A 23,046-nucleotide genomic window follows, 5' to 3' on the forward strand; every position below is an offset into this window, starting at 1 on the left:
GCAGGTACTGAAGAACAGTCTCTGTTGCTTACTAGTCCAAACCTCTGGCAGTGAAAACTAAAAGAAGTTACTATAAATCCATTTTGTTGGTGAGATCTCAGTTCACACTCAGTTAATTGGCCTGTTTTGAGGGATTTAACCTGGTGGCATAAGAACCTTGAAATAAATCTCTTAGCTACGATTAGAGATGAAAGAGAGATTAGTGCGGGCAGGAGAGTTGAAGTCTGTTGGTTTTTTTTTCCATCTCCATTGGCGAGTCAGTGTAAAGGCAGAAGAACTACACAGGCATCAAGAAATCAACGCTTCAATCTTCCTCAGGATGCTTGATCCAGGTATTTTCTCCCCTGTATTCAGCAAGTTACCAGTTTCAAGATCCTGTTCAGTCCTCTGAAGCAGGTAAGTGGTTTGGGGTTTTTTTTACAATAAACCACACCCGTGAATGCGTGTTTAGCTAAAATGTCAGATTTTAGTGAAATCAGTAAGATAAGATTTGCTTTGTTTATGACAAAACTGCAAGCCAAGTTTCTTTGGACAATATGCATTTGATAAGCAATTGTTACAAACAAATAAATAGCTGTGCTATGTCTTGTTCTATGTAGCTAGGGAATTTAATAGCAAAGGAACAGGTAGGTGGCAAAATTTTGGAAACAAAAAGCTGCTATATGCTGAGGGAAGCTGTGTTCAAAGTGAGTTAGACAAGGGAAGCATGACAATAGTATTGGTAACGTGAGAGACTTCCATGTTTATTTGGCTTCTTCTGTTTAAAGAAACATTTCTCCCATTTTAGAATAAAATACAGCTTGCTCTCTGATAGCTGGGAAAAAAATGTCTGTGTCTCTGTACTTCATATCTCTGGAGTGGCTCATGTGCAACAGTGAGGTGTGTTTCCAAGAATTTTTATAGAAGTGTTCCACTGAACTACTGGGAGCATTTGTGGTTTACAGTAGCCCATTGCCAAATGTAACTTGGAGAAGAATAGGTAAATATCGCAGTGCAAGACAATGACACTTTTAACTCATAACTGCATGTTTTTTCATCTGGAAGAACTTTCTTCAGGGTGCTTAAAAAAATGCTACGATGCAGCAGCATTTGTGTGGCAACACATCTTATGCCAATAAATATATTCCATCCTCCACTGAACGGTTAGGGAAAGAATAATCTTATGGTGTTGTTATAAAATTCATTATGATGGGAATAATGTCTTCTCATTGTTAAAAGAAATTCAGTCAAAAAAATAATCAGACAAAATAGGAAAAAATAATCTCATGAGAATTATTCACGCAGAAGCTGGGAACACGTGAACAGATTAGATAAATTGTTCTGTCCTAGACTTGACACATTCAAAGTTTCACAGCAAGCACAGTAGTCGCAGAGATCCTTTGTGCAATCACAGGTAGGTCAGTGACAGTCAGGGTCAGTCAACGAGTGATAACAACCAGTCACTCACCTCCGCTTTCCTCTGCCAGAACGACTCATATGAAATAGCAGACCTTACACTGCTGGAGGACCGTGGCATTGGTATCTCTGTTAGATGAATGTGAATATTCCATGAAATCTGGTCTTCTAACAATACAACATTTGCACCAAGTAAGCTGGAAATACCGTATGAGAATTACTGGAGGCAAGGACTTACTAGGAGAGTAGCGCTAGCACATAAATTTGTCATATTTTTATCTTTGGGCATCTGAAGATGGGGGAGGGAGATATATCAGAATAGCTACAAGAGACTGAATGTTTTCCTGCTTATGGAATTTATCTTTAAGTTTCTTTAAGGCTAGAATATGACAAAAAATCTCAAATTTACATCTTCCAAAATTAAAAACGCCTCTCAAGAACATGAATTCTAAGAAAAGGTAGAATTGTTTGCAACTTTTGTTCAAATGTTAAAGCAAAAGATGTTTGGAAAGTAGGGTGTTGTCAGTGACACCACCACTATACGTGTGCCTGACAATTTGGAGGCATAACAGTGAGAGACGTATTCAGATACACTGGCCATTAAATGTGAACTGCGCATCAGCAGCTAGGAAATTTCACAACAGATTCTCTCTATTGTGAGCTCTGAGACCTGAGTATCAGCGGCAAATAAACCTATTTGCAGCAGCCATCTACAGCTATTTAAGTTCAAGTCATGAACTGCTTAATTGGCAAAGCAATCCAAGATACTGTCTCTGGGCTTAGCAGACAAGCTGTCAGCTGAATTCATATGGAAGCTTAACTCTGAGCTGGCAGAGCATGATCCCTTTAAATGAGATCCGAAGAATATTGTAAAATAATGGTGTAAAGAAATTGTTGTCTGTGCATTTTGCACACTATTCTGTGTATTGTTCAAAAGATATAAAGAGATGAATAGTTCTGAGGGGAATTAGTTTCTTCTGTAAAAGCAGGAGAAAATAAACGCAACATGAATGGAATAGATCTCACAGGCATTAAAATGTTTTAATATTCAAATGCATGAAGAACAGGCCTTATGAGGAGCGGCTAAGAGAGCTGGGGTTGTTTAGCCTTGAGAAGAGGAGGCTGAGGGGTGACCTCATTGCTCTCTACAACTACCTGAAAGGACGTTGTAGAGAGGAGGGTGCTGGCCTCTTCTTCCAAGTGACAGGGGACAGGACAAGAGGGAATGGCCTCAAGCTCCGCCAGGGGAGGTTTAGGCTAGACGTTAGGAAAAAATTCTTTACAGAAAGGGTCATTGGGCACTGGAACAGGCTGCCCAGGGAGGTGGTTGATTCACCTTCCCTGGAGGTGTTTAAGGCACGGGTGGATGAGGTGCTGAGGGATATGGTTTAGTGTTTGATAGGAACGGTTGGACTCGATGATCCAGTGGGTCTCTTCCAACCTGGTTGTTCTGTGATTCTGTGATCTAACCATATCCTGATATGAATGAAAAAACATATTGCTTGCCTGTACAAATAGAATTGATACCTTCTGACACATACAGATGAAGGTACCGGAGAGCACTGCCTTTTTAAATAGTACTCGACAACAATCTGCTTACCTAATGTTAAGCTTTGTGGCAGGGGTGGATCCTTTAGTGCGTGAGTGTAGCCCTACTTCCGTACAGCTTGTCTGTAGGTGGTTTTCATGCTGTTTTATTCAGAAGAAGTTAAGCAGTAGAGTCCACTAGCTTAAAAAATACTACACAAGAATAATTATGCTTATGCTTCTCTTTCCCTGTATTCACAGGATTGCATTTTATCGTGTATAGATACCATTATGTTAGTGGAATTAGATGACTAAAATCATATAAAAACATGACCATGCTCAGACTAGGTTTTTTGGGGAGGAAAGAGAGAAAAACTCCATATATCTTGCATATGTTGAAGAAAGGCAATCGCAAAGCATCAGAAGCATTAAAGAAGCATAAAGGTTCATGGTTTGATCCTGAGGTAGCGCAGCATAGTTCTGCAACCACATCACGTACACCAAAAACACATTGTCTCCAGCTTTACCAGCCTATAGATCTTGGATATTATTAGCTGCTTTCTAGTGAAAAGGAGAAATTGTTAGTAGTGATGCAGAGAAGCAAGGTTAAGAGTCCTGGGAAAAATGGTGTCTTTTTCTCCACTGATAGCTGGGGAAAAGAAGACAGATCTTGAAACACAGAAGTCACAGAAGCTATGAAATTTGAAATATCAGATTTGAAACTTGGCAGGGGGGCAAGTCTCTCAGAGTATAATCTATGCCCATCATTGTAATCTTTGGAGAGAAAAATAAAAGAGTCTGTAGATCATGTGGGAAAGTTATTAAAGGACCATTAATAACACAATAGCAGGCGTAACAAACACAAGATAATAAAATACACATGATGTAAATTACTAAACATATCAGTGGTTCCCTGATATTTTTCAAATGGTTCCCCTTCAAAAAATTATTGTGGCATCACTTGGTCTGCAGTCTTCTTCAGCTGGGAGAGTGAAAGCAGTTCCAATGGTTAGTGAAGAAGTCAAGGTTATTGCAGAAAGTGCAACCAAGAATTAAGTGTAGGATTCTGCCTGGAATATGGGGGACTTGGAAAGAAAACCAGTCTACAGTAGAACGGTTGGAATAAGGTGCAATTGTCACAGTTCTTGGGCCAAAGGGAAAGAACAAGCAACTTGAGGTGCAGGAGCAGAGGTTAAGACAGAAACAGTGATTCCCTAAGGATTAAATAGGCCCTGTTTGATACATCACACTATTCCAACCATTTCTTTTTAATAAGAACTTTCAGAAAGAAAGGAAGATCAGGCAGGCAGAGAAAGAAATAGAGGATCTTAAACTGCTGGTTTTTTCCTTAGTTGGAGGGTGATATATTAATTTGCATAAAAATCATAGTGTTTTTATGCCAGATCAAGAGGAAAAAAAGTGGTGAAGTGGTTTCTTTACTAGTAATATATTTGGGTGATAGCTCTTAGAAGTTAATAAAATTTTGATAATATTTTCTAGAAAACTAATACAGTTATTGATAGTTCCACTACTCGTTGAACATTCTGTGTCTGTGGATAACCACAGTCAGTTCCCCTGCAGTTTCTGCCAGAGTGATCATCTTAGTAGTACAATTGTAGAAATAAAATTCGATTTTGCTAGTAAAACCATGTTTTACTGCATGTAATCCATGAAATGACTGAAAATACCCATAAGATGTTGTTTCTAGAGCTATTTTCACAATTTTTTCCATATGGAAAAAAAAATGTTTTCCATATGTTTCCATATGGAAAAAAAAAGCTTATGTGATTATGCTGTATGCATCAGCTTGTTTGCGCTGCTTGTTCAACTTCTGAATGCAAATCTGACCATAACACAGTAATCTAAGAAGTAATTATTCCTAGAATTATCAAGAAAATACAGGCAACAAATAGAAGGGAAAGGCACCACAAGTTTCCTAGAGGGAAAGAGAGCAGATCAGCTCACTTCCAGACACAAGAAAGCCTACAAAGAAAATTGGTCAACAAAAATCCATAGGAATTCAGGGTTCATTGGTTCTACTGTTCACTTGTTTTTAGTTGCTCTAGTCGTTTCTTAGATTATTTATTTTTAAATAAATGATTCCCATGGCATGAAATTGAACCAATAAATTTTTGGTAGGACTCGGAGCGTGAGAGGCTGTACAGGAAGTTTTCTGTAGTCTCTATAAATACCTAGTCAAATAGACAGTAATCTCTCTCTCTCTTCTTCAGATTTCTACTGCATGCCTTGGATAAATGCTCCTAATCAGCTTTCAAGCTTTCCTTGACCTACGCTGCTTTTCCTAGCGCACGTCTGACTATGGCTGTCCTCAAAGTAAAATTCACAAAAACTAAGAGGGACAAATTGGCTCAGATCTTGTGGATCCTCAACTGGGTTTCTGTAGTGAGTGGGATCGTTCTCTTCAGTCTTGGCCTCTTTCTGAAAATAGAAATCAAGAAACGCAATGAAGTGATGGCAAAAGGGGATGTTAACTCTGTCCCCAACATGCTGATCTCTGTAGGGGTCATAGCATGTATCATCAACTTTCTGGGTGGCAAAATCTGCTATGACTGCTCAGATGCCAATAAGTTCTCTCGATGGAAACTAGTTATGCTGCCATACATCGTATGTACCTTCTGTTTTACCTTCTGCATCCTGGTGGGTGCTCTCATGTGCTATACCATGAGGAATGAGCTGGAAGAGTCTCTGTATCTGGGCCTGAGGGATGCTATTAAGTTCTATAAGGACACGGACATACCCGGCCGATGTTTCTTAAAGAAAACAGTGGATATGTTACAAATTGGATTCCAATGCTGTGGAAACAATGGCTTTAGAGACTGGTTTGAAATTCAGTGGGTATCTGCTCGTTATCTGAATATGGCTTCCAAGGAAGTTCTGGAGTAAGTATATATTTGTCGTAACAAAAAATTCTAGGAGAAAAACTCATTCAAGAAAGCAAAGTAGATACTAGTTTTAACTGGACCTTTATCTCTTAATCCAAAGAACTTAGAATGGCCACATTACTCACAAAATATGCTAACTGCATGAACAATCAAAAGCTGAATTTTGATGATTTTTTGAGTTGCTAAACAAAGCAATGGTGTATCTTTGCTTTTTTAATGTGGTGGATTAGCTACCTCAAAATATCAAGTCTAGTGAGCTGATAATAGAAAGAAAAAAAGGATTATACTATTGATACATTGTGCAGTAAAACCTAAACACAAAGATTTTTGTTCAAGATATTAGATTTTGCAAACCCAGGTTCAAATCTATATGTTCACATGTAAGAAGCTGCCAACACCACACATACTGCATGAAAAAAGGAAGAGAAACCCCCTGAACTTTTCATTGGTGGTGCTTCACACAGTGTAGCAATTGTGAAATTACATGCTCAAGAAAGAAGAGTTGGTGACTCTTACAGGTCATAGAAAAGGTAACGCAAAATTAACACGTTGTCAATCCAATATATAAGAATTCTTCTAAAGCTGAAAAGAAAAGCCTTCACTGAATGGAGCAAAGCAGCTCCTGGGAAAGACAAATACAAAAAGCTTGACTGGTATTTGTCAAGCGTTCTGTTTTGTTGAACTCAATAATCAGAGACAATAAAACCAGAGGAAGGGAGGCCAAAGATCTTAGTTTCACAGAATCTGCAACCTGCCACCATAGCAAAGCATACATACAGAGCTGCAAATATACTAGAGGACAGGATCTAGGAGGGCATCAACACATGTAAAGCAGTTGGCTATCAAAATAAAGCAAACTTTAGAACAAGTGTTCTTGAGAGAGAACTTGGAAAGCAACAGTGACACAAAGCAGACTGATCCAAAATGTGTTTTAAATCCTGGTTCTACACTGAAAAGTGACATGACAACAAAGATGGTCCAGAGGAACTTGAGAGTAGGATCTTACTATGAAGGTAAAAGTAAAACATATTGCCTTTTCTTTCTGTGAGATGTAGAAACAGTAATGTTTTACCCAGAATCTTAGCTAAAATCCATTTTCATTTCTGGAGTCGCCTGTGCTCTGCCATTATTTCAAGAATATGCAGTCAGCTAATTTTTACCCCATGGAGGCAGAAGATGCCAGAGAAATGTGTGTAAAGGAATTAAGTACACCGCAGAATTTCTTTTCCTGTGTATATATTGGATAATTCCATCTTGATTGCTAGAACCCAAGTTGGTGTTGTATAACCAAATTATACTACGACTTCCAAAAACCTGGTAGTGAAACATTTGATACAAAATGTTGTTCGAAGCAAAGTCCAGTCGGTAATAGTCACAAAGGATGGCAAAGAAACCAAATATTTTCCTTGGTTTCAATTTGTACTGTACGTCAACTAGTACTTTGCCTCTTAGTCAACCAAGCAGGTGAGAACTGACACGCTGTCAACTTGCATGTAACCTTCACAAAACTGAACTTTTCACCTTCTTTCATAATCCTCTTCCCTCCCCTCTCACCTGTATCTCCACTGCCGACACCACAAGGTAACAAGACATGGAGAGAACCAATAGGAATGGTAGGAGAGTGAAGCAGGTTATAGCCATACAATCCTACCATTGCTTTGGTTGGGGGTAAAAAAAAAACCTCATAATTTTATAGTCTCAAAAGCAAGTTTTGCTTTACACTACCATAACAACTTTGAACTGCAATAACAAATAGCAGTGAATGTGTTGCTCCCTGAGCTCTGTTACCAAGGTGTTCCCTTCTAACAGTACCAAAATACAACATTCTGTAATTTGCCAGTAGCAGAGGAAACGCACTGGCAGGGAGACGTAACCAAACTCTGGAAACTGCTGCTGTTGGCAGTAGAAAGAAGATTCCTCTTTAACATGTGGCAGAAAGAAAAAAAAAATTAAATTGGTGCTTGGGAGCAAAAGAATAGCTCATGACCTGGTGTAAGAGACTGTATTTTAACCATTTTGATGTTGTACTACATTTGGGTCATGTCACTGAAATATATAGGAGATTGTGCTGGCCCAGGTAAAATCTCCCCATGCACAATGTACTCGCCTTCCTGTCTGAGGTTATTTTCCTCCTCCTACATTCAAGCCTTCTGCTTTGTACAACTCTGGCTCCCTTTCTTGTTTTCCCCCACTGAATGGTTTTGCCTAATGCCTGTTACGCTGCTTGCACATTTAAGTCGGTGGATTACTTGGATTCTTTTTTATTGGATTCATTCTATTGCCATTACCAGAAACATGACAGTCACTTTAAAATGGAAAAGAATTCATGCCTAACCCACTCTTAGATGGGAAATGGCAGATGAACTTCCTAACTTATGTGGAAAGATGTTAAGGAAAATATTTTTTACGGATGTTAAACAAAACATGCCAACAACAACAACTCAAAAAAAAGGAAAACAAAAGAAGGTTGTATTTAGCAGGCCCACAGCAATAAAATGAGAGCAACTATTCTGCCAGCCCAGCACAGCCACAAATACTGAACTTCCTAGCAGCTTATGGTTTTTTTGCATTATATATTTAGTCCTAAAATGCTGGAAAAACACTGGGCTACAGAGTTCATTTCTTCTGTTCACCCAATGAATTTCTTGTGATGACTTCTTTCCCTTTAGATTATGTTTAGTAGAACAGGAAAACGTGATTTGTAATTGTTAATTAATGAGGACATGTTTTGGAAAGTATTAAAAATTCTATTAGTAAATGCTGAAAGCAGGCTATCTAAGAGAAAGTTGTCTTTCATGCATCATGGCACCCTAAAAAAGGCTATAGGTGAGAATTTCATTTAGAACAGGCAAACGGGCCCTGGTTCTCACCTGTGGGGCTGTCTCAGGAACTAAGCCTTGTGCAATAGGCATGAAAAAGAGATACATGCTTAGAGACTACTCCCCCAAAATGTGAGAGCATCTCTCAGCATCTTATATCCTCTCTTTTTACAGTAAATCTATTTCTCTGAAGACCCCACTTAGAAACAGCAGTCCTTATGGGGACGTGCTAACTAAAGACCAGGTAATGAAAACTAATGCCAAGGTTTCTTTAACCGTTCCAGAAACTCTTGATTAATCTGAGCCTGTGTCCTCTTTCCATCCTATGATTTTTTTCTTCTCCCTCCTGATTCTTTTTTTTCTTTTCCTGTTTGTTTTTCTCCTGAACTTATAGGGGAGGAAAATGAAATAAAAAGTTTCAAAAGTTCAAAAAGCATAGTTACAAGAAGTAGAAACTCCTCTGTGACCTCATCTCAAAACATGTGTGAAACCAGCTCTTGCACATGGACACAACGATGAAATGCCAGGTTCCTGCGGCATGCTATCTATTCTTGTATTAGGTTCTCTCTTCAAGAATGCTTGTTTTGGAAATCAATCCAGAAGAAGTGAAACACAAGATTCCTAGGGCCCTAACCTCCATTAGAGTTCCACTAAGATAAATAAGTACACAAATTGTCTTCAGTATTTTCAACACAAAGATACCCAAAAGGGCAACACGTCCATGAACACTGAATCCACATCTTGGATGCACAATACCAAGAACCGCATGAGATTCTGTGCTGATACCACACTTAACGAAACACAACAAATGAAAAACTTAGTTTTCCTGCCATAAGCAACTCTTTCAGTTGGTAATACATCCTCATTTTCCTTTAGTTGCAGTGGAAAGGCCTGCATTGCAGTTGACTTGCATTATATCCTTTTATAAAACTCTCAGACACTGCTTGATGCTGATGGCAGATTTATAATGCCCAAATTTTCTGTCCTGTTGCAGCCGCCTAAAGAGCAATGTTGATGGAAAGTTCTTGGTGGATGGAGTACCCTTCAGCTGCTGCAACCCAAGCTCCCCTCGACCCTGTATTCAGTACCAGCTGACAAACAACAGCGCTCACTACAACTATGATTTCCTGACAGAGGAGCTCAATATCTGGGTGAAGGGGTGCAGAGAGGCCCTGCTGGATTACTACACAGCTATTATGCGATCCATTGGTGTTGCAGCATTGCTTATTTGGTTATTTGAGGTAAGAGGCAGAAAAATGGTCTGTGTTGGATTAATCAGACACTTTCTGTTCTCTAGGATGGGAAACAACTTCGGTGGAACCCATAAGTGCTTCAGGATCTAATATAAAGTCCATAAGCACTTCAAGAAGGACTTCCTTTAGAACAGACAACTTTCTCAAAGTCCCCAGAGCAGAAGCAAATCTCATAGAAGATGAGAAACATTATATAATTTTGTATATTTACAGAGCTTTTTCAAGAGACTATGGCATATTCACTTCCCCAAGGCATTTGGAGTCAGATACAGGATAAGTGTGGGGACACAACTACAAGAATATTAGAGGAAAAGGTAGAAGGTTTGTTTTAAATCAGGTTTAACAAAGAATATATGAAATCTGATGAGGTCTTTGGCTGAATACATTCATTTCGTTTATAGTAAAGTTTGAGCATGTGTGTTAATATTTCAAAGCTTCACATAGATAGTACTTGCAAAGCATACCTTCTTAGATGTAGATTACACTGCTTATCATGCAAGTACATACGCCTGCAAAGGTGCAGTCTCTCTACTGGCACCTGGGAAGAAGGTTGTCCTCTGCTGGCAAGGACCAACTCAGTGGCACAGCCATAAGTACACAAGCTTTTTCCCTTTTTAATAAGTTTTATTTTTCTGGTTATTGCTCTATTGCTTATGCATAAATATTAGCACTATAATTAAAATAGTTCACAGTAGTCCTCAGGCAGTGCTAGATGAGGTGGTGGTACTAGGAACAAAAGGCCTTTGGCAGCACATAAAACAGCTGTGAGCCTGCTCTCCATGTTCCCTTAAATGTTGACAAGCAAGGCACGCTGATGTCAATTCCAACAGAACTATGAAAGTAGGGCTTTTTCCTAAACTTAGACTTAAGCCTCTACTATCAGCCCCCCTTCTTAATCTGAATGCCGTGACATGTAGGACACATATGGCTTACATATGAAACATTAAATTCCTTAGAGGAAATACCAATTTAATAAAGGTCGGTGGAAAAAGACTACAGAAATTAATAGACAACAATTTTATTTTTTTTTTCCCCCAAAGGCTGATAGTTCCATTAATTGATCACTCATTCCACAGCAATCGGTTGTAGTCTCCGAGGCTGCAGTGTTCCCAAGTAATTCTAGGTATTTCTATGCTAATAATGTGCAAACAGGAAAGCAATCAAAAGAATGGAGAGAGACTCAATCAATCTCTCTCTGGTACTTTTCATTCAAATAAAAAAATGTAATTAATTGGGAGAATGGTTATATTGCAGAAATTGTCTGCTGTACTCTATATCAATCATTAGGCCTGTAAACACACAAGTCAGAAACCTGATTTAGTGGTGGGATTGAGGCAGTAATTTAAACTGTTTAACCATTAACTGTTTCTTACAGCTCACTGTACTTATTGGTGTCCGGTACCTACAAACAGCAATGAAGAACGTCCTTCTGCTAGGAGATCTGGAGGGTGAATCGGATGGTTGGTTACTGGAAAACAGCTTTGTAGAAACTGCCAAACACAACATCAATGTAATTAAGAACCTTGGCAAAGCCAACCAGATCTCCACTGTCTCAGGCATGAACGACCCCAACATTGATGTTCAAAACACAAACTGTGGCAAACCCAATGTTACAACAAAATCTATCCCAGCAGCTAGCTAGGTAAGTCTTCAGAGAAATGGCATCACAGGTGTAGCTTTGACATATTACAGTCTTACAGTTGCCAGATTTTTCACTGCGGGTCAGGGTGGGAGGTAAGTAAAAGTAGGAAAATTACTATGGTAATTGAACAAGCCATAGACTGGTGACAGATCCAAAAATATTGGTACTACTTCGCTGAATGTATTTTCTTTACTCATTCTTGTGAAATCCCCAATTTTCAGCACCACATAAAACAATCTTATGGAATTTTCCTACTCCCTTCCCCTTGCTTACGTACTTCTTTCATGGCCTAAACACATCAGAATAAACATTATACATGAGAAAATGTTCCCCATGTAGGGTGGATCTACACCTACTAATGCACAGATGAGCCTACTACATACCAAAGTTGGTCATTACTGTCATTACACCTATAGAAATCCCAGCAGGAGAGAAATCACAAAAGAAATTACTACACTAGATAAAAAGATTCTTCAAAAAAATGCAAAACACTGAAATGTAAACTCTGTTAGAATAGAGCCCCAGCTGGGACAGGGGAAATTGTAGCCCAAATACACATATATTGCAGCTGTTCTTGAAAGAGCCTACTATCTAGGTGAAACTGAGTTGAAGGTAATGAAAGTTAGCATCATGTATTTCATTTCCACCTCCCCCCCCCAAAACAATCTGAAGTATCTCCTTCATTTTTCCCCTCATGGTTTAGAGAAAGCCAGCTGCTACACATCTCCTGAAAGTCAACAGGTACTGCTAAAAGATCTCTATTCAAGCAAACAAATTGACAGCTGATGCTGCAATATTAAAATTCCAAGTAGCATGTGATAGCACAGGTTTAAAAACGAACAAATACTTCCCATTAAAAAAAAAAATCTATGATCCTAGATGTTAAAGAGCTCCTAATTTTTAAATAATCTACATAAATCCAGGGGCTGGAATATAAGGCATTATTTGGAACCGATGAAGACAAAGACAGACTGACAGCTCCCCCATCACGTTCCTAGCTTTGAGCCTAGGAACTTCGTTGATGCATGAGTGAAACTGTCCCACGTCCAAGGCACTTATAGTTACAGGATGCCCTATGACTGTAATACAGCATTAACAGTTGCAAGCAAGCCAAAACTACAGACTCAGAATAGACAACAAAACACTGCACAAAATATTTTATTTGTTTATCTTGTAAATAATACATTGTTTGAATATAACTTTGGACAGGTTGTGCATTCTTTGTATATAATCAAATAAAAAGTTATCATATCACTCTGTACAAATGTAACAGTACAAAAATCTCTTACCTGTCCAATGTTTTCTCCCATGACACTAGAATAACCAAGACTTATAGCAAAATATTATGTTGTAAATAAAGTGATATAAAAACCTATACTGTTATCGTAGCAGGCTAAATGCATTATTGTAATGTCAAAGGCAATCGCTCCACTTCTTAAAATTTTAGGTCTATACTTAAGTATGATAAAAATAAAACTGAACAGATGGGGAGAAGAGGGCTGACTGTCTGCAGTAGCAGATGACCTGTGAGAAGCAAGACCATTAGAAAAAAGTTCTTTCCCTGACAAAGCCTCCTAACTGCCAAGGAACAGCAGTTTGGGATCTTAGTATGACTGATAAGGTATTTATATCAGTGCTTTAATAAATCTCAGTGGACTTTGCACACACCCCATCCTCCCACCCCCACCCATGAATTTGTGTAGTACTTCAAATCAATCCATGCTTATGACATCCAAAACACACACAACAAGCTTCAATTTTTAATTTGATTCAATTCTGCATCACATGAAAAACTGCTTCTCTTTGCTTGTTGACTCCCTGACAACATAATCAGGTATCCCCTAATCAATGCTACGAGACACAGCTGATGGTTACTCCTTATTTATTCCTCCCAAGCCATTTCTGATTTTACAACCTTTTCCAGGTTAGAAGAAGCAGCTACTTAATCTTTCCTTCTACAGAAGTTGTTTCACAACTTTGATAATTTTCTAACTCTCCTCTATTCAGTATTTTTAAATGAACAGCACTGCATGTGCAGAGTTGAAAACATAGTGAACTAAAAAGGTTTTCCTTTTCTTTTCCTAAGAATACCTGCTTGCTGCTTTGACTGTTTCTGAGTATAGAGAAAACATGTTTCAAGATCTATCCATAAAAATGCTAAGAAAAATCATTGATACAAATACAAAACCATATTGTGAGATGTTAGTTTTGCATAGGTCCATTAATGTGCATGCAGCAATAACTGGATCTTGTTATTATCCAGACACTAAGTTTCATAATGGCCTCCTGTAAACACTCATTATAGGCTTTTTAACTGAACATCTCTGTATCATTGGCAGAATTTGTCACTTTCTAATTCAGCTTCTCAAATCACTTCTGAAAATGTTGGACAGAGAAAATATGCAGATTTCTGTAGAAGTCAGTTTTTAAGCTTCTTCCATTTTGAAAATACACCATTTAATATTTTACTTTGTCGCTGGACTGGTTCTTTCTTTTTATCTCATAACAGCTTCTTTTAGGAGTTCACTGGAGGACACTATTCAAAGGTTTTTTAATTCAACATTATACTGTCTGGTTCAACACCCTCACCATGCTCACTGACTCCTTAAAACAGTCAGATTTGTAAGCTGAAACTTCCCTTTGCAAGAACTATGTTAACACTTTCCTTTGTATTGCATTTACCCATGTGTCTGCTTCTATTCTTGATTTCAATTACTTTGATAAGTATGGAAATTAAATTTAACTGGTACATGAGTTCTTCAACTATTTTTGAGAGCCAAAAATATGACTGTTGCATCCCAGTCTGTTGTGGTGGTAGTGTTGCAGAACACCGAGCACAACAGTGTCCTGAGCCTTACCAGCAGCACTAAAATTAGCTGATACACACCGGAAAAGAATGAACTTGAAAAGTTTTACTACCTTGAGAGATCAAGGATAAAGACAGTTATGTACTATAAATTAATCAGACTTTGCAATAGGAGTTTTAAAAATGCAACTTACTTTTTCTCAGATGAGTACACAAAGTGCCACACGTCAGTCAACAGCAAATGCTTCCTCAAAAACAATTTCAGTTTATCTGTATTTGGAAAACCAGTTTTCAATTACTCAGAAATACCTAAAAGAAGAAAAACCCAAATCATATCTACAGGAGATCTGTTCTATTAGGGAAAATTGAATCAAAAGGACTAAGAATATACAAATTTTAACAAATGCAAAATAAATAAAAGTGAGGAAAGGTTCAGCTTGACGAAAAAGCTTATAAAACAGGAAATAAGAGTATAAATTTTTAAAAAAAAAACGGTGAGGGGAAGAAAGAAGGAAAGCTTACTCTGTATTTTAGGAAGGATTTCCTCATGGCAAAAAGCATTTAACTATAGAAGCAGACATCCTAACATCCTGCATCACTTAAAAACAACAAATGTCTCTACGTAATCTATTCAGCTTGCAGAACAACAACAGATGCAGTCTTACTTTTTTGGTAACTCTCTGGTGGAGGTCCCTGTATGACGGATTTGTCAAGAACCTGCTCTGAAAAACAAATTTGGAAGGAAGAGCTAACTAAAAGGATCATCCAGCCTGAGCACCTCTGTAGAGACACAAGAATTTCATGCAGTAGTTACTGTAACACGTTAGCATAAAGAGCAGGTGTAACTGTCTAGCTACACATTTTCCCTGGCCCCCATACAACTCATTTGCAAAGAGAACGCAATTTACCATAAAAGACTAGTTGATATTTGGCAAGTTAACCATTGTCTACTAGTGAGCTGCCAAAATCTGCAACAGGGGCCAGCACTGGGATTACCAAGTATCAGCACACCTTTCACAGGGAACCGCCCCTGTCTTGACTGTAACAAGTAATTACTTAGTCATTAGTTTGGTAATTTCTATTCTGTACAGGCATTCAATCCAGATAGATAACAAAAAGATGACAGCTCATTTCACAGTAATCAGGTTAAATTCTACGTGACTAAATAAATGCTTTCTTCTTGGTGTTATAGGTATTAGTTTCCTCAGACAGCGGAAGGACATGCTACAGATCCAGCTTCCTTTACAGCACCTGGCACAATAGTTTGGGTTTCCCTGACTATTTAAGATTACGGCCATGGGACCAAGAAAACAAACTGAGGTAGCAGCACAGACTCCATCTTTAATTCTCCGTAACTTACAATGACAGAAATGGCATTAGCTAGCCAAGCCTTTAAGCCAAAGCATCTGCTCAGATACAGAAATAAATACGATTTGGGGGACACCTCTTATCCTATTTGTTATTAATGCTTAATCCAGTCAGAGTCAATAACAATACATTTATACAACAGCTTCCAGAGTATAGAACTCACCTATGCATAAAACTATCTTCTTCATGAAGGTCTTCATTAAAAATAACTGAAACATTTCAACGTTCACTTTCTGGTGCAGGCATCACGACAGTTCCTGTAAACTCCAATTATGATGGTCTTCCTTTAAATCTTTCTGATTACTACTGAAAACACTTGCTCTACACAGTCAACATAAAGAAAAAATAATGATACTAAAAAAAATATACAAATAAGGCACATTTAGAATTTTTATATTCAAAAAATGAACACAGCTATTTCCTCAGAAGCTAGAAACCTCCCTTCTGCAAAGCTGGTTTTTTTTTTAATTGCATGTACCATAAAGCTGTTCTTTACAACACAAGATTTATTATATTTAAAATCTTACAAATCGTTTGGTACACATGCTTTCAATCGGTTTCCCATTATGGGAATGCTTGAGGCTCTGCATGCAGTATTCTGGAGTTTAGCAAAGACCCATAATGGTGTGAAGCTCACAGAGCACAGGGGGAGATCTTATTTATGAGGAGACACATCACATCCTGCTGCTGTATATCAAGTAATTGAGGCCAACTAACTGGACTATGTAAACTGGATTGCTTAAAGAAGTTGCATAGAAGTCTGAGTTGGGAAAATAAATATTCCTAGATCATTTGCAGTATCATGAGCCTGACACACGTTGGTTTTGCCACCTTTAGTAAAGGTCAAAATGATCCTCAGAAAAAAAAAAAGAGATGGAAGAAGCTTGGAGGCTTTTTATCATCTAAAGTGTACTATTCCTTAGGCTGACATGGTCTGCTCAGTGTAACCTTCAAGCAGAAACTCTGGTACATCAGGATGACCTCTCTCCAGACACTAGACTGTATCCCGGTTCTTGTACCCAAAGAGTACATTCCAGGCACTATTAAGAGGAAGGAGACACAAGGTTCTGCAGTCTGCTGAAAAAGACTAACCACAGATCTTAACAAATACAGTGAGGACTTGAAACGACCATGAAATTCACAGTCCCCCAGTACCTGCTTCACAACATTTTATCAAGGCTCACTCAAACATGAAGCCTAAAGTTAAGTCTGATGGATTCTAAGGTGTTTGACAAACTAATTAAACAGCACAAACTGCAGTCCTTTTTTTTTTGACAGTGCTCTCCTGAAAAATAGTTACACAGAAATACAAAGAAAACTTGGGTCCTGTTTTAATGTTTACTATTCAACTCTATACCTGGTCTTGTCTTTCTCAACACTAAAATTTCATCACACTGTCCTTCAACACACATTTCCTTTACAAGGTTTCTCTTTCCTATAGATTCAGTGTTTGAAAGTGTAAGGTTAGAGAAATGTAGGTAGGATTAGAAAAAAATGGGTTTGAGAGGCTTGTATAGGAGGGGACTTTCATTTTTATCCATTTGTTTTCTCTATCAAACCCCAAATTTAGCAAACTTGCAAAATGGAGAAAAACAAATAGAAGACACTGTGCCAGAGGAAAAAAAAATTATCCTTGATGATCTATCAAGTAATAGGTTGAAGAAACTAAGTAAGAAACTTAGATGTCACAGCATGAGTCTGACTGGCTTACATTCATAAATGTTCGTGGATATTGTCAAGGAAACAAAGTTGATTTCAACTATAAAGCAATATATATATGATGGCCCAAATCCTCCTGTATATAGCTTTGTATATTTGTACATTCCACTGTGAGATTTCTCCTGTATAAGAAATGGGGCTGTGGCATTTTTCCCCATTTTCTTTCTTCCCTAATGAATGGGCTTCTTCTTCTGATGTTCTTCAGAATACTTTCGCTGCTAGACTCTCCTCTATCCGCCCTCACCTTAGGCCTTTTTGGTAACTGGTTCTTAAAAACTATTTGCTTTACTAAGAATGAGCATAGAAAGCAACGCCATTAACATCCAAACTCTGTAAGCACAATGGTGACCGAAGCTACGACAAAGCAGCGAGAAACTGATGACAGCCAGCAGTCTGTAATATAAAAAGGGGCAAGAAGCAGTGGATGTTTCTGTGTAAGAGAGTTCTTTGCTGTTTGCTTAGCTCTGCAATAAAATAATTCTTTAAAAAAAAAAAAAAAAAAGCATCACAGCACATTAGAGATCAACACCACAAACTTTACCTTTTTAGAGGTGAATTATCTGACAGACAGTACAGCCAATTCTTCTTGGAGAAGCCACAAAACCAGAATCACTCAACTGACCAGTTTAAAGACACCTAAATATTAAATTCTTTTACAAATTGAGATGGACACTGCAGGACTCTGCATCCATAAAATAGTAGGACAAGTTTCAAGTAGAATATTTCTTTCAATAAGGAAAAAGTGTGCCACCATTTCTAACTGGTACAGCGACGATACAGCCCTATAGGTATAACTGGTGCTGTTTACAAACCATTTACTAACTCTTCCCTTTTTCCAGACTGACAGATGCTACTATAGAGCACTTGTAAAATGAACTGTGAAGTGTCAAAGCGACTCCAAATAAAAATTGAATCATTTATGAGAAGTTACTTTATTTCCTTTTTTTAAATATACATATACAAGATATTTTATTTCAAAAGCACAAGAACATTATACAAGTTTCAAATTTACATTTTTGCAATTAAAGATACCAATATGTGCATTATCAAATAACTTCCTTCTGTCAGCTTGGATGGAACAAAAACCAGTGGTGTGAGCGTCTTGTGATCACTACATACAGATTATACTCACAGTGAACAAAAATGCATAGTAGTTTATGAAATGAAAGATGAGCACGCTGGTCAGTGAGCGATGCGGGAGCCCATCTGCTAAACTAGTATGTGCAAACTTACAGAAAGATGCATTTTTCCTCTCCCACTTCAGAAACAAAGACATTCCTAGAGATTTAAACATGAGCTCACCTGCTCAGACCAGTTCCTGTCCTTACAGACAACAGTTCAGACAGAAAACAAAATAAAGTGATCTCACTGCATACTTGATAACAGAATTTTTGTATCAGAGAAGTGCAAAGTAACTGATTTTTTTTGATGAATGAACAGGTAAATATCAGAGGGAAACAGCAAGTGAATACAGTTTTGGTATCAATCAGGCATACATTTGCTAGTCTTAACCCAGTATTTTTGTTGGTAACAAGTGTTTTGATCATCCCAGAGATCAGTGAAGCAAGTTTTCATGACAACTGTTCTTCTAAATTCAGTACGCGTTTCAAATACATTTTACAGAAGACTATCAGAATTAATGCTTGTCTTTAGAGAGTTTCATACATAGATTTAAAATCTGCAAGAATTCCAAGGACCAGAAAACATGAAAACTATACCAAAGCCAACTATTTATATCACCAGGGAAGGATTATAGCAAAAGTTATAAAAAAGTACTTGATATCAGAACATATTTGAGTTCATTGGTATTCCATGTTTAGATCAGTTATGGTATTCCATGTTTAGATCAGTCCAGTGCTCTCATACATACTCTAAAAGCTTTAAAAAAAACTAGAACAATTACATTAAAATGTAAATAATTATTTGTGATTCAACTGTCTCTCATACAAATCAGTAGCAAAAAAAAACAAAACTGAAGAGAAATCATATAAAAAGCACAATCTCAGACATTAATTTGAAAACCTCCCCTTGTAAACCTTATTAAAATTACATAAAATCAGCCAAATAGCAAAGGGACAGGGAAATTTAGAGTACTTCCTAGGAAAACAATTTTACCCATCACATTACAAATTCTGTCATGTGTACTACAGCTGAAATCCTGAAAACAGAACAAAATTTAGATCTGAAGCACAGTCACATATCATTGAAAGACAGTTCAATCACAACATACTATCAACTACCAAAGCGCAAAGAGACAGACTTAGCCACCTTTTCTTCCCTCTTCTGTTCTAACTGGCATTGAAGCGCTGAATATGCCTCTCAAAACACACAATTTAATTTATGCAGTCAGGGCTCCAAACAATAGTAACAAAAGGATGAAGAGTGGGAAACTCCTCAAAATATGGGCAAACTCATTTCTGATTCTAAAACTTGCCCTGCTTTTGGGCCTTGATTTTAGTCCAGTGACAGTTTTGAAGGTCTTCTACTTTACTGAAGTCCTTGGCGTTGTATAACTTGCAAAGCTACACTACAACACCCTAACAGTATTTTCATGTTTAGTTGTCAAGAAAAATCTCAGAAGACAAACTGTAGAATCAGTAAAACTAGACACGACCCAGTCAGATGGTGTAGCCTTAGACCTCTTAGGATATACAACATTAATAGAGGACAAATTCATTAGATAAAGTGCAGTTCTGGCAACACAAAATGCACAGACTTCAGCTTCTTATGCAACAAGCAAGATGGTAATTCCCCCATGCACCTTCTATCCTACACCTGTCCTTTAAAGAATTCATTAATGAAAACTCCTCATTAAAGCCCAGGATATAGCTGAATGCAGGCTTTTTCTGCACAACAGTGTTTACTGTACCTTTTGCTACAGACTACTAAAAGGCTTGGCACCACTTGCACTCTAGTATTATGCCACAGATCTTGACCTACTTAAAAGCTTCACTAAGTTTGGGGAGAGAATCCAGGAAGAAAGTAAAGGAAGGTTTTCCATAGCAACATCATTTAGGTATATTCTCAAGGCATGGAAGAGACAGAAATGTGGTACGTGCCCTGAAGCACAGCATTTGGGAAGCTGTCCTTATCAAAACACATGAAACAAATACAACCTCTCAAAAAATGGAAATACTTCTGGACTTGAATGTTCAGGAATAATTTTTATATATATAAAATAATTATATATAAAACGCAGTTTCCCTTTTTTTTTAATGGGGGGGGGGGAAGTAAAACCTATGATGTGAAATTCTCTTTCAGTGTATTGGTAGTATATCCAACCTAGAGAATCCACCAATTGTGTCTGAACACTTGAGAGTAGATTACTTACTGCCACCCTACTTTCCTTTTCTGAAGCACTGCCAAAAAAAAAAAAAACAACTTTCACTTTTCACTAAAAATCAAGACACTCAGAGGAGTTGCCAGTTGAATCCAAAGAAGATCTGATTTGTTTCTTGGCTCCTGGCAATCTCCTCTATAATGCAGTGTTGCTGCCACAGCAGATGGAGCTTCCAGTAGCGTTCCCGACATAATTGCAGGGGATTGCCTCTTCTTCATGGAGGAAAAAAGGAGAAAATAAACGTATCAGAGTAGCAACTGACGAACTGTTCCATTAACAGCACTAACATTCTTAATACCCAGAAAGTATTAAATATTTGTAAGAACACCAATTCCAACAAGTCTACTGGAATGAAAAAAATTCTACATGCAACACAAGCAATGTCTGCCATTTCCAAGATAACATTTCAGCAACAGCAGTTGTTACACACTTCGGATGAAAAGCATACCGAGTATTCTTGAGAAAAATAAGAAAGCTCAACAAGTACCAAAAAAGTGTATTTTTCCATTGTGAATGGCCCATTCATGACTGGAAACTACCATCAGGAATTTGAAACTAAACAAGCTCACCAGGCCAACATACACATTACAGTGCTGTACATGCCAAAGAAAGAAACACCAAAACAAAACGTAAAAAGAAAACAAATCAAACATTGAACTTACTTCAGACCTGGATCCGTTTCTCCATATTCATCCAAGTAGGGAGCAGGATATAAGCAGCCCCTGGTTTTACCTTCAATGAGGACAACTTTGCATTCCCTGATTCTTATAGAAAAAAAAGCCACATTCAAAATACAATCCCAGCAGCTTCTTAACTTTTTAGTAAGCTGTATTTTAGGTCAAAGCAATGTTTCTTCATCTCAGACAAGAACCAAGTGCTTTGACAGCGTTGCGAATTTTGACCTGAAATACTTCCCTTTAGTCTTGAACAGATTAAATTCTGGCTAGCTACTTACTTGAGGAACATACAGACTCCAGCTCCACATTGAAGAGCATGAGAAGTACACGCTCCCAACTCCTCCCCATTCACCAGCTCCTGACAGCAAGTATTCTGGGAACACAACATAGCCCCACAGAATAAACACAATACTGGATGTTTTTGTTCATCATCAGAAGACCGTGGACATCTAGAAGAAGGGTAGCCAGGAATTAAAACTTCAAAAGAAATGTTAACTACGGATAATGTTGCTTAAAAAACAAGATAAAAACCCCCCAATAAGACACCAACCCTAAGACATATGTCATAAACATACTGACAAACTTCTCTCCTCTGGATATGTTTTTACATAGCTTAAAATATTTTATCTGCAAATATCTGCTTTGAGCACTCTAACCTGATTGATCCTATGATTCACTCTTTCTGGTATAAAGCAGTGCCAACCTTCTGGTCTTGTTTTGTCCAGCGCAAAAACAGTTTTCAGGCTTACGGCCAAACACATGGTACTGGTGAAAAATGACCAGCAGATTAAGCTATAATATTTTTACACACTATCATATCATAGAATCACCAGGTTGGAAAAGACCCACGGGATCATCGAGTCCAACCATTCCTATCAAACACTAAACCATGCCCCTTAGCACCTCGTCCACCTGTGCCTTAAACACCTCCAGGGAAGGTGAATCAACCACCTCCCTGGGCAGCCTTTGCAAGTGTCCAATGACCCTTTCCGTGAAAAATTTTTTCCTAATGTCCAGCCTAAATCTCCCCTGGCAGAGCTTGAGGCCATTCCCCTCGTCCTGTCTCCTGTCACTTGGGAGAAGAGGCCAGCACCCTCCTCTCCACAACCTCCTTTCAGGTAGTTGTAGAGAGCAATGAGGTCTCCCCTCAGCCTCCTCTTCTCCAGGCTAAACAAGCCCAGTTCCCTCAGTCGCTCCTCATAAGACTTGTTCTCCAGACCCTTCACCAGCTTCGTTGCTCTTCTCTGGACTTGCTCCAGAGCCTCAACCTCCTTCTTGTGGTGAGGGGCCCAGAACTGAACACAGTATTCAAGGAGCGGTCTCACCAGTGCCGAGTACAGAGGGAGAATAACCTCCCTGGACCTGCTGGTCACACCGTTTCTGATACAAGCCAAGATGCCATTGGCCTTCTTGGCCACCTGGGCACACTGCTGGCTCATGTTCAGTCGGCTGTCAATCAACACCCCCAGGTCCTTCTCCTCCAGGCAGCTTTCCAGCCAGACTTCTCCTAGTCTGTATCACTGCATAGGGTGATTGTGCCCCAAGTGCAGGATGCAGCATTTGGCCTTGTTAAACCTCATGCCATTGGTCTCAGCCC

The 23,046-nt window shown here is 38.3% G+C and overlaps 2 protein-coding genes across 7 annotated transcripts in view; one reads left to right on the forward strand and one right to left on the reverse strand.

Annotated features, from left to right (window-relative positions):
• The first annotated feature begins 225 nt into the window (after nucleotides 1–225).
• LOC138721259 (photoreceptor outer segment membrane glycoprotein 2) lies at nucleotides 226–16,055 on the forward strand. 3 transcript variants are annotated; one of them, XM_069858161.1, is made up of 5 exons: nucleotides 226–396; nucleotides 5,154–5,822; nucleotides 9,639–9,885; nucleotides 11,273–11,539; nucleotides 15,545–16,055. In XM_069858161.1, exons 2-4 carry the CDS (start codon nucleotides 5,242–5,244, stop codon nucleotides 11,537–11,539), a joined length of 1,095 nt encoding a protein of 364 aa, XP_069714262.1. In that variant the 5' UTR covers nucleotides 226–396; nucleotides 5,154–5,241; the 3' UTR covers nucleotides 15,545–16,055. The 3 variants fall into 3 exon arrangements, with proteins under 3 accessions (XP_069714262.1, XP_069714261.1, XP_069714264.1); XM_069858160.1 differs by lacking the exon at nucleotides 15,545–16,055 and having other exon boundaries at nucleotides 11,273–12,035; XM_069858163.1 differs by lacking the exon at nucleotides 15,545–16,055 and having other exon boundaries at nucleotides 240–332; nucleotides 11,273–12,035.
• A 2,285-nt stretch (nucleotides 16,056–18,340) lies between these two features.
• Nucleotides 18,341–23,046, reverse strand: part of UBR1 (ubiquitin protein ligase E3 component n-recognin 1) — a 69,072-nt gene continuing 64,366 nt past the window's right edge. For all 4 annotated transcript variants that reach the window (XM_069858157.1, XM_069858155.1, XM_069858156.1 and 1 more), the window contains exons 45-47: nucleotides 21,728–21,898; nucleotides 21,435–21,536; nucleotides 18,341–20,984 (exon numbers count right to left, since the gene is read on the reverse strand). In XM_069858157.1, the coding sequence (XP_069714258.1) occupies nucleotides 20,843–20,984; nucleotides 21,435–21,536; nucleotides 21,728–21,898 (415 nt within the window). In that variant the 3' untranslated portion in view covers nucleotides 18,341–20,842. The remainder of the gene's footprint in view (nucleotides 20,985–21,434; nucleotides 21,537–21,727; nucleotides 21,899–23,046) is intronic.

This window comes from Phaenicophaeus curvirostris, chromosome 5 (genome assembly GCF_032191515.1).
Source record: "Phaenicophaeus curvirostris isolate KB17595 chromosome 5, BPBGC_Pcur_1.0, whole genome shotgun sequence".
NCBI classification, from domain to species: domain Eukaryota; kingdom Metazoa; phylum Chordata; class Aves; order Cuculiformes; family Cuculidae; genus Phaenicophaeus; species Phaenicophaeus curvirostris.

What these genes read in the sequence shown, in the direction of transcription:
- LOC138721259 (XM_069858161.1), top strand. Translation starts at nt 5,242, where the DNA reads ATGGCTGTCCTCAAAGTAAAATTCACAAAAACTAAGAGGGACAAATTG. An exon ending in GCTTCCAAGGAAGTTCTGGA is followed by an intron (nt 5,823 to 9,638) that starts GTAAGTATATAT and finishes GTCCTGTTGCAG; the next exon opens with CCGCCTAAAGAGCAATGTTG. An exon ending in TGCTTATTTGGTTATTTGAG is followed by an intron (nt 9,886 to 11,272) that starts GTAAGAGGCAGA and finishes TGTTTCTTACAG; the next exon opens with CTCACTGTACTTATTGGTGT.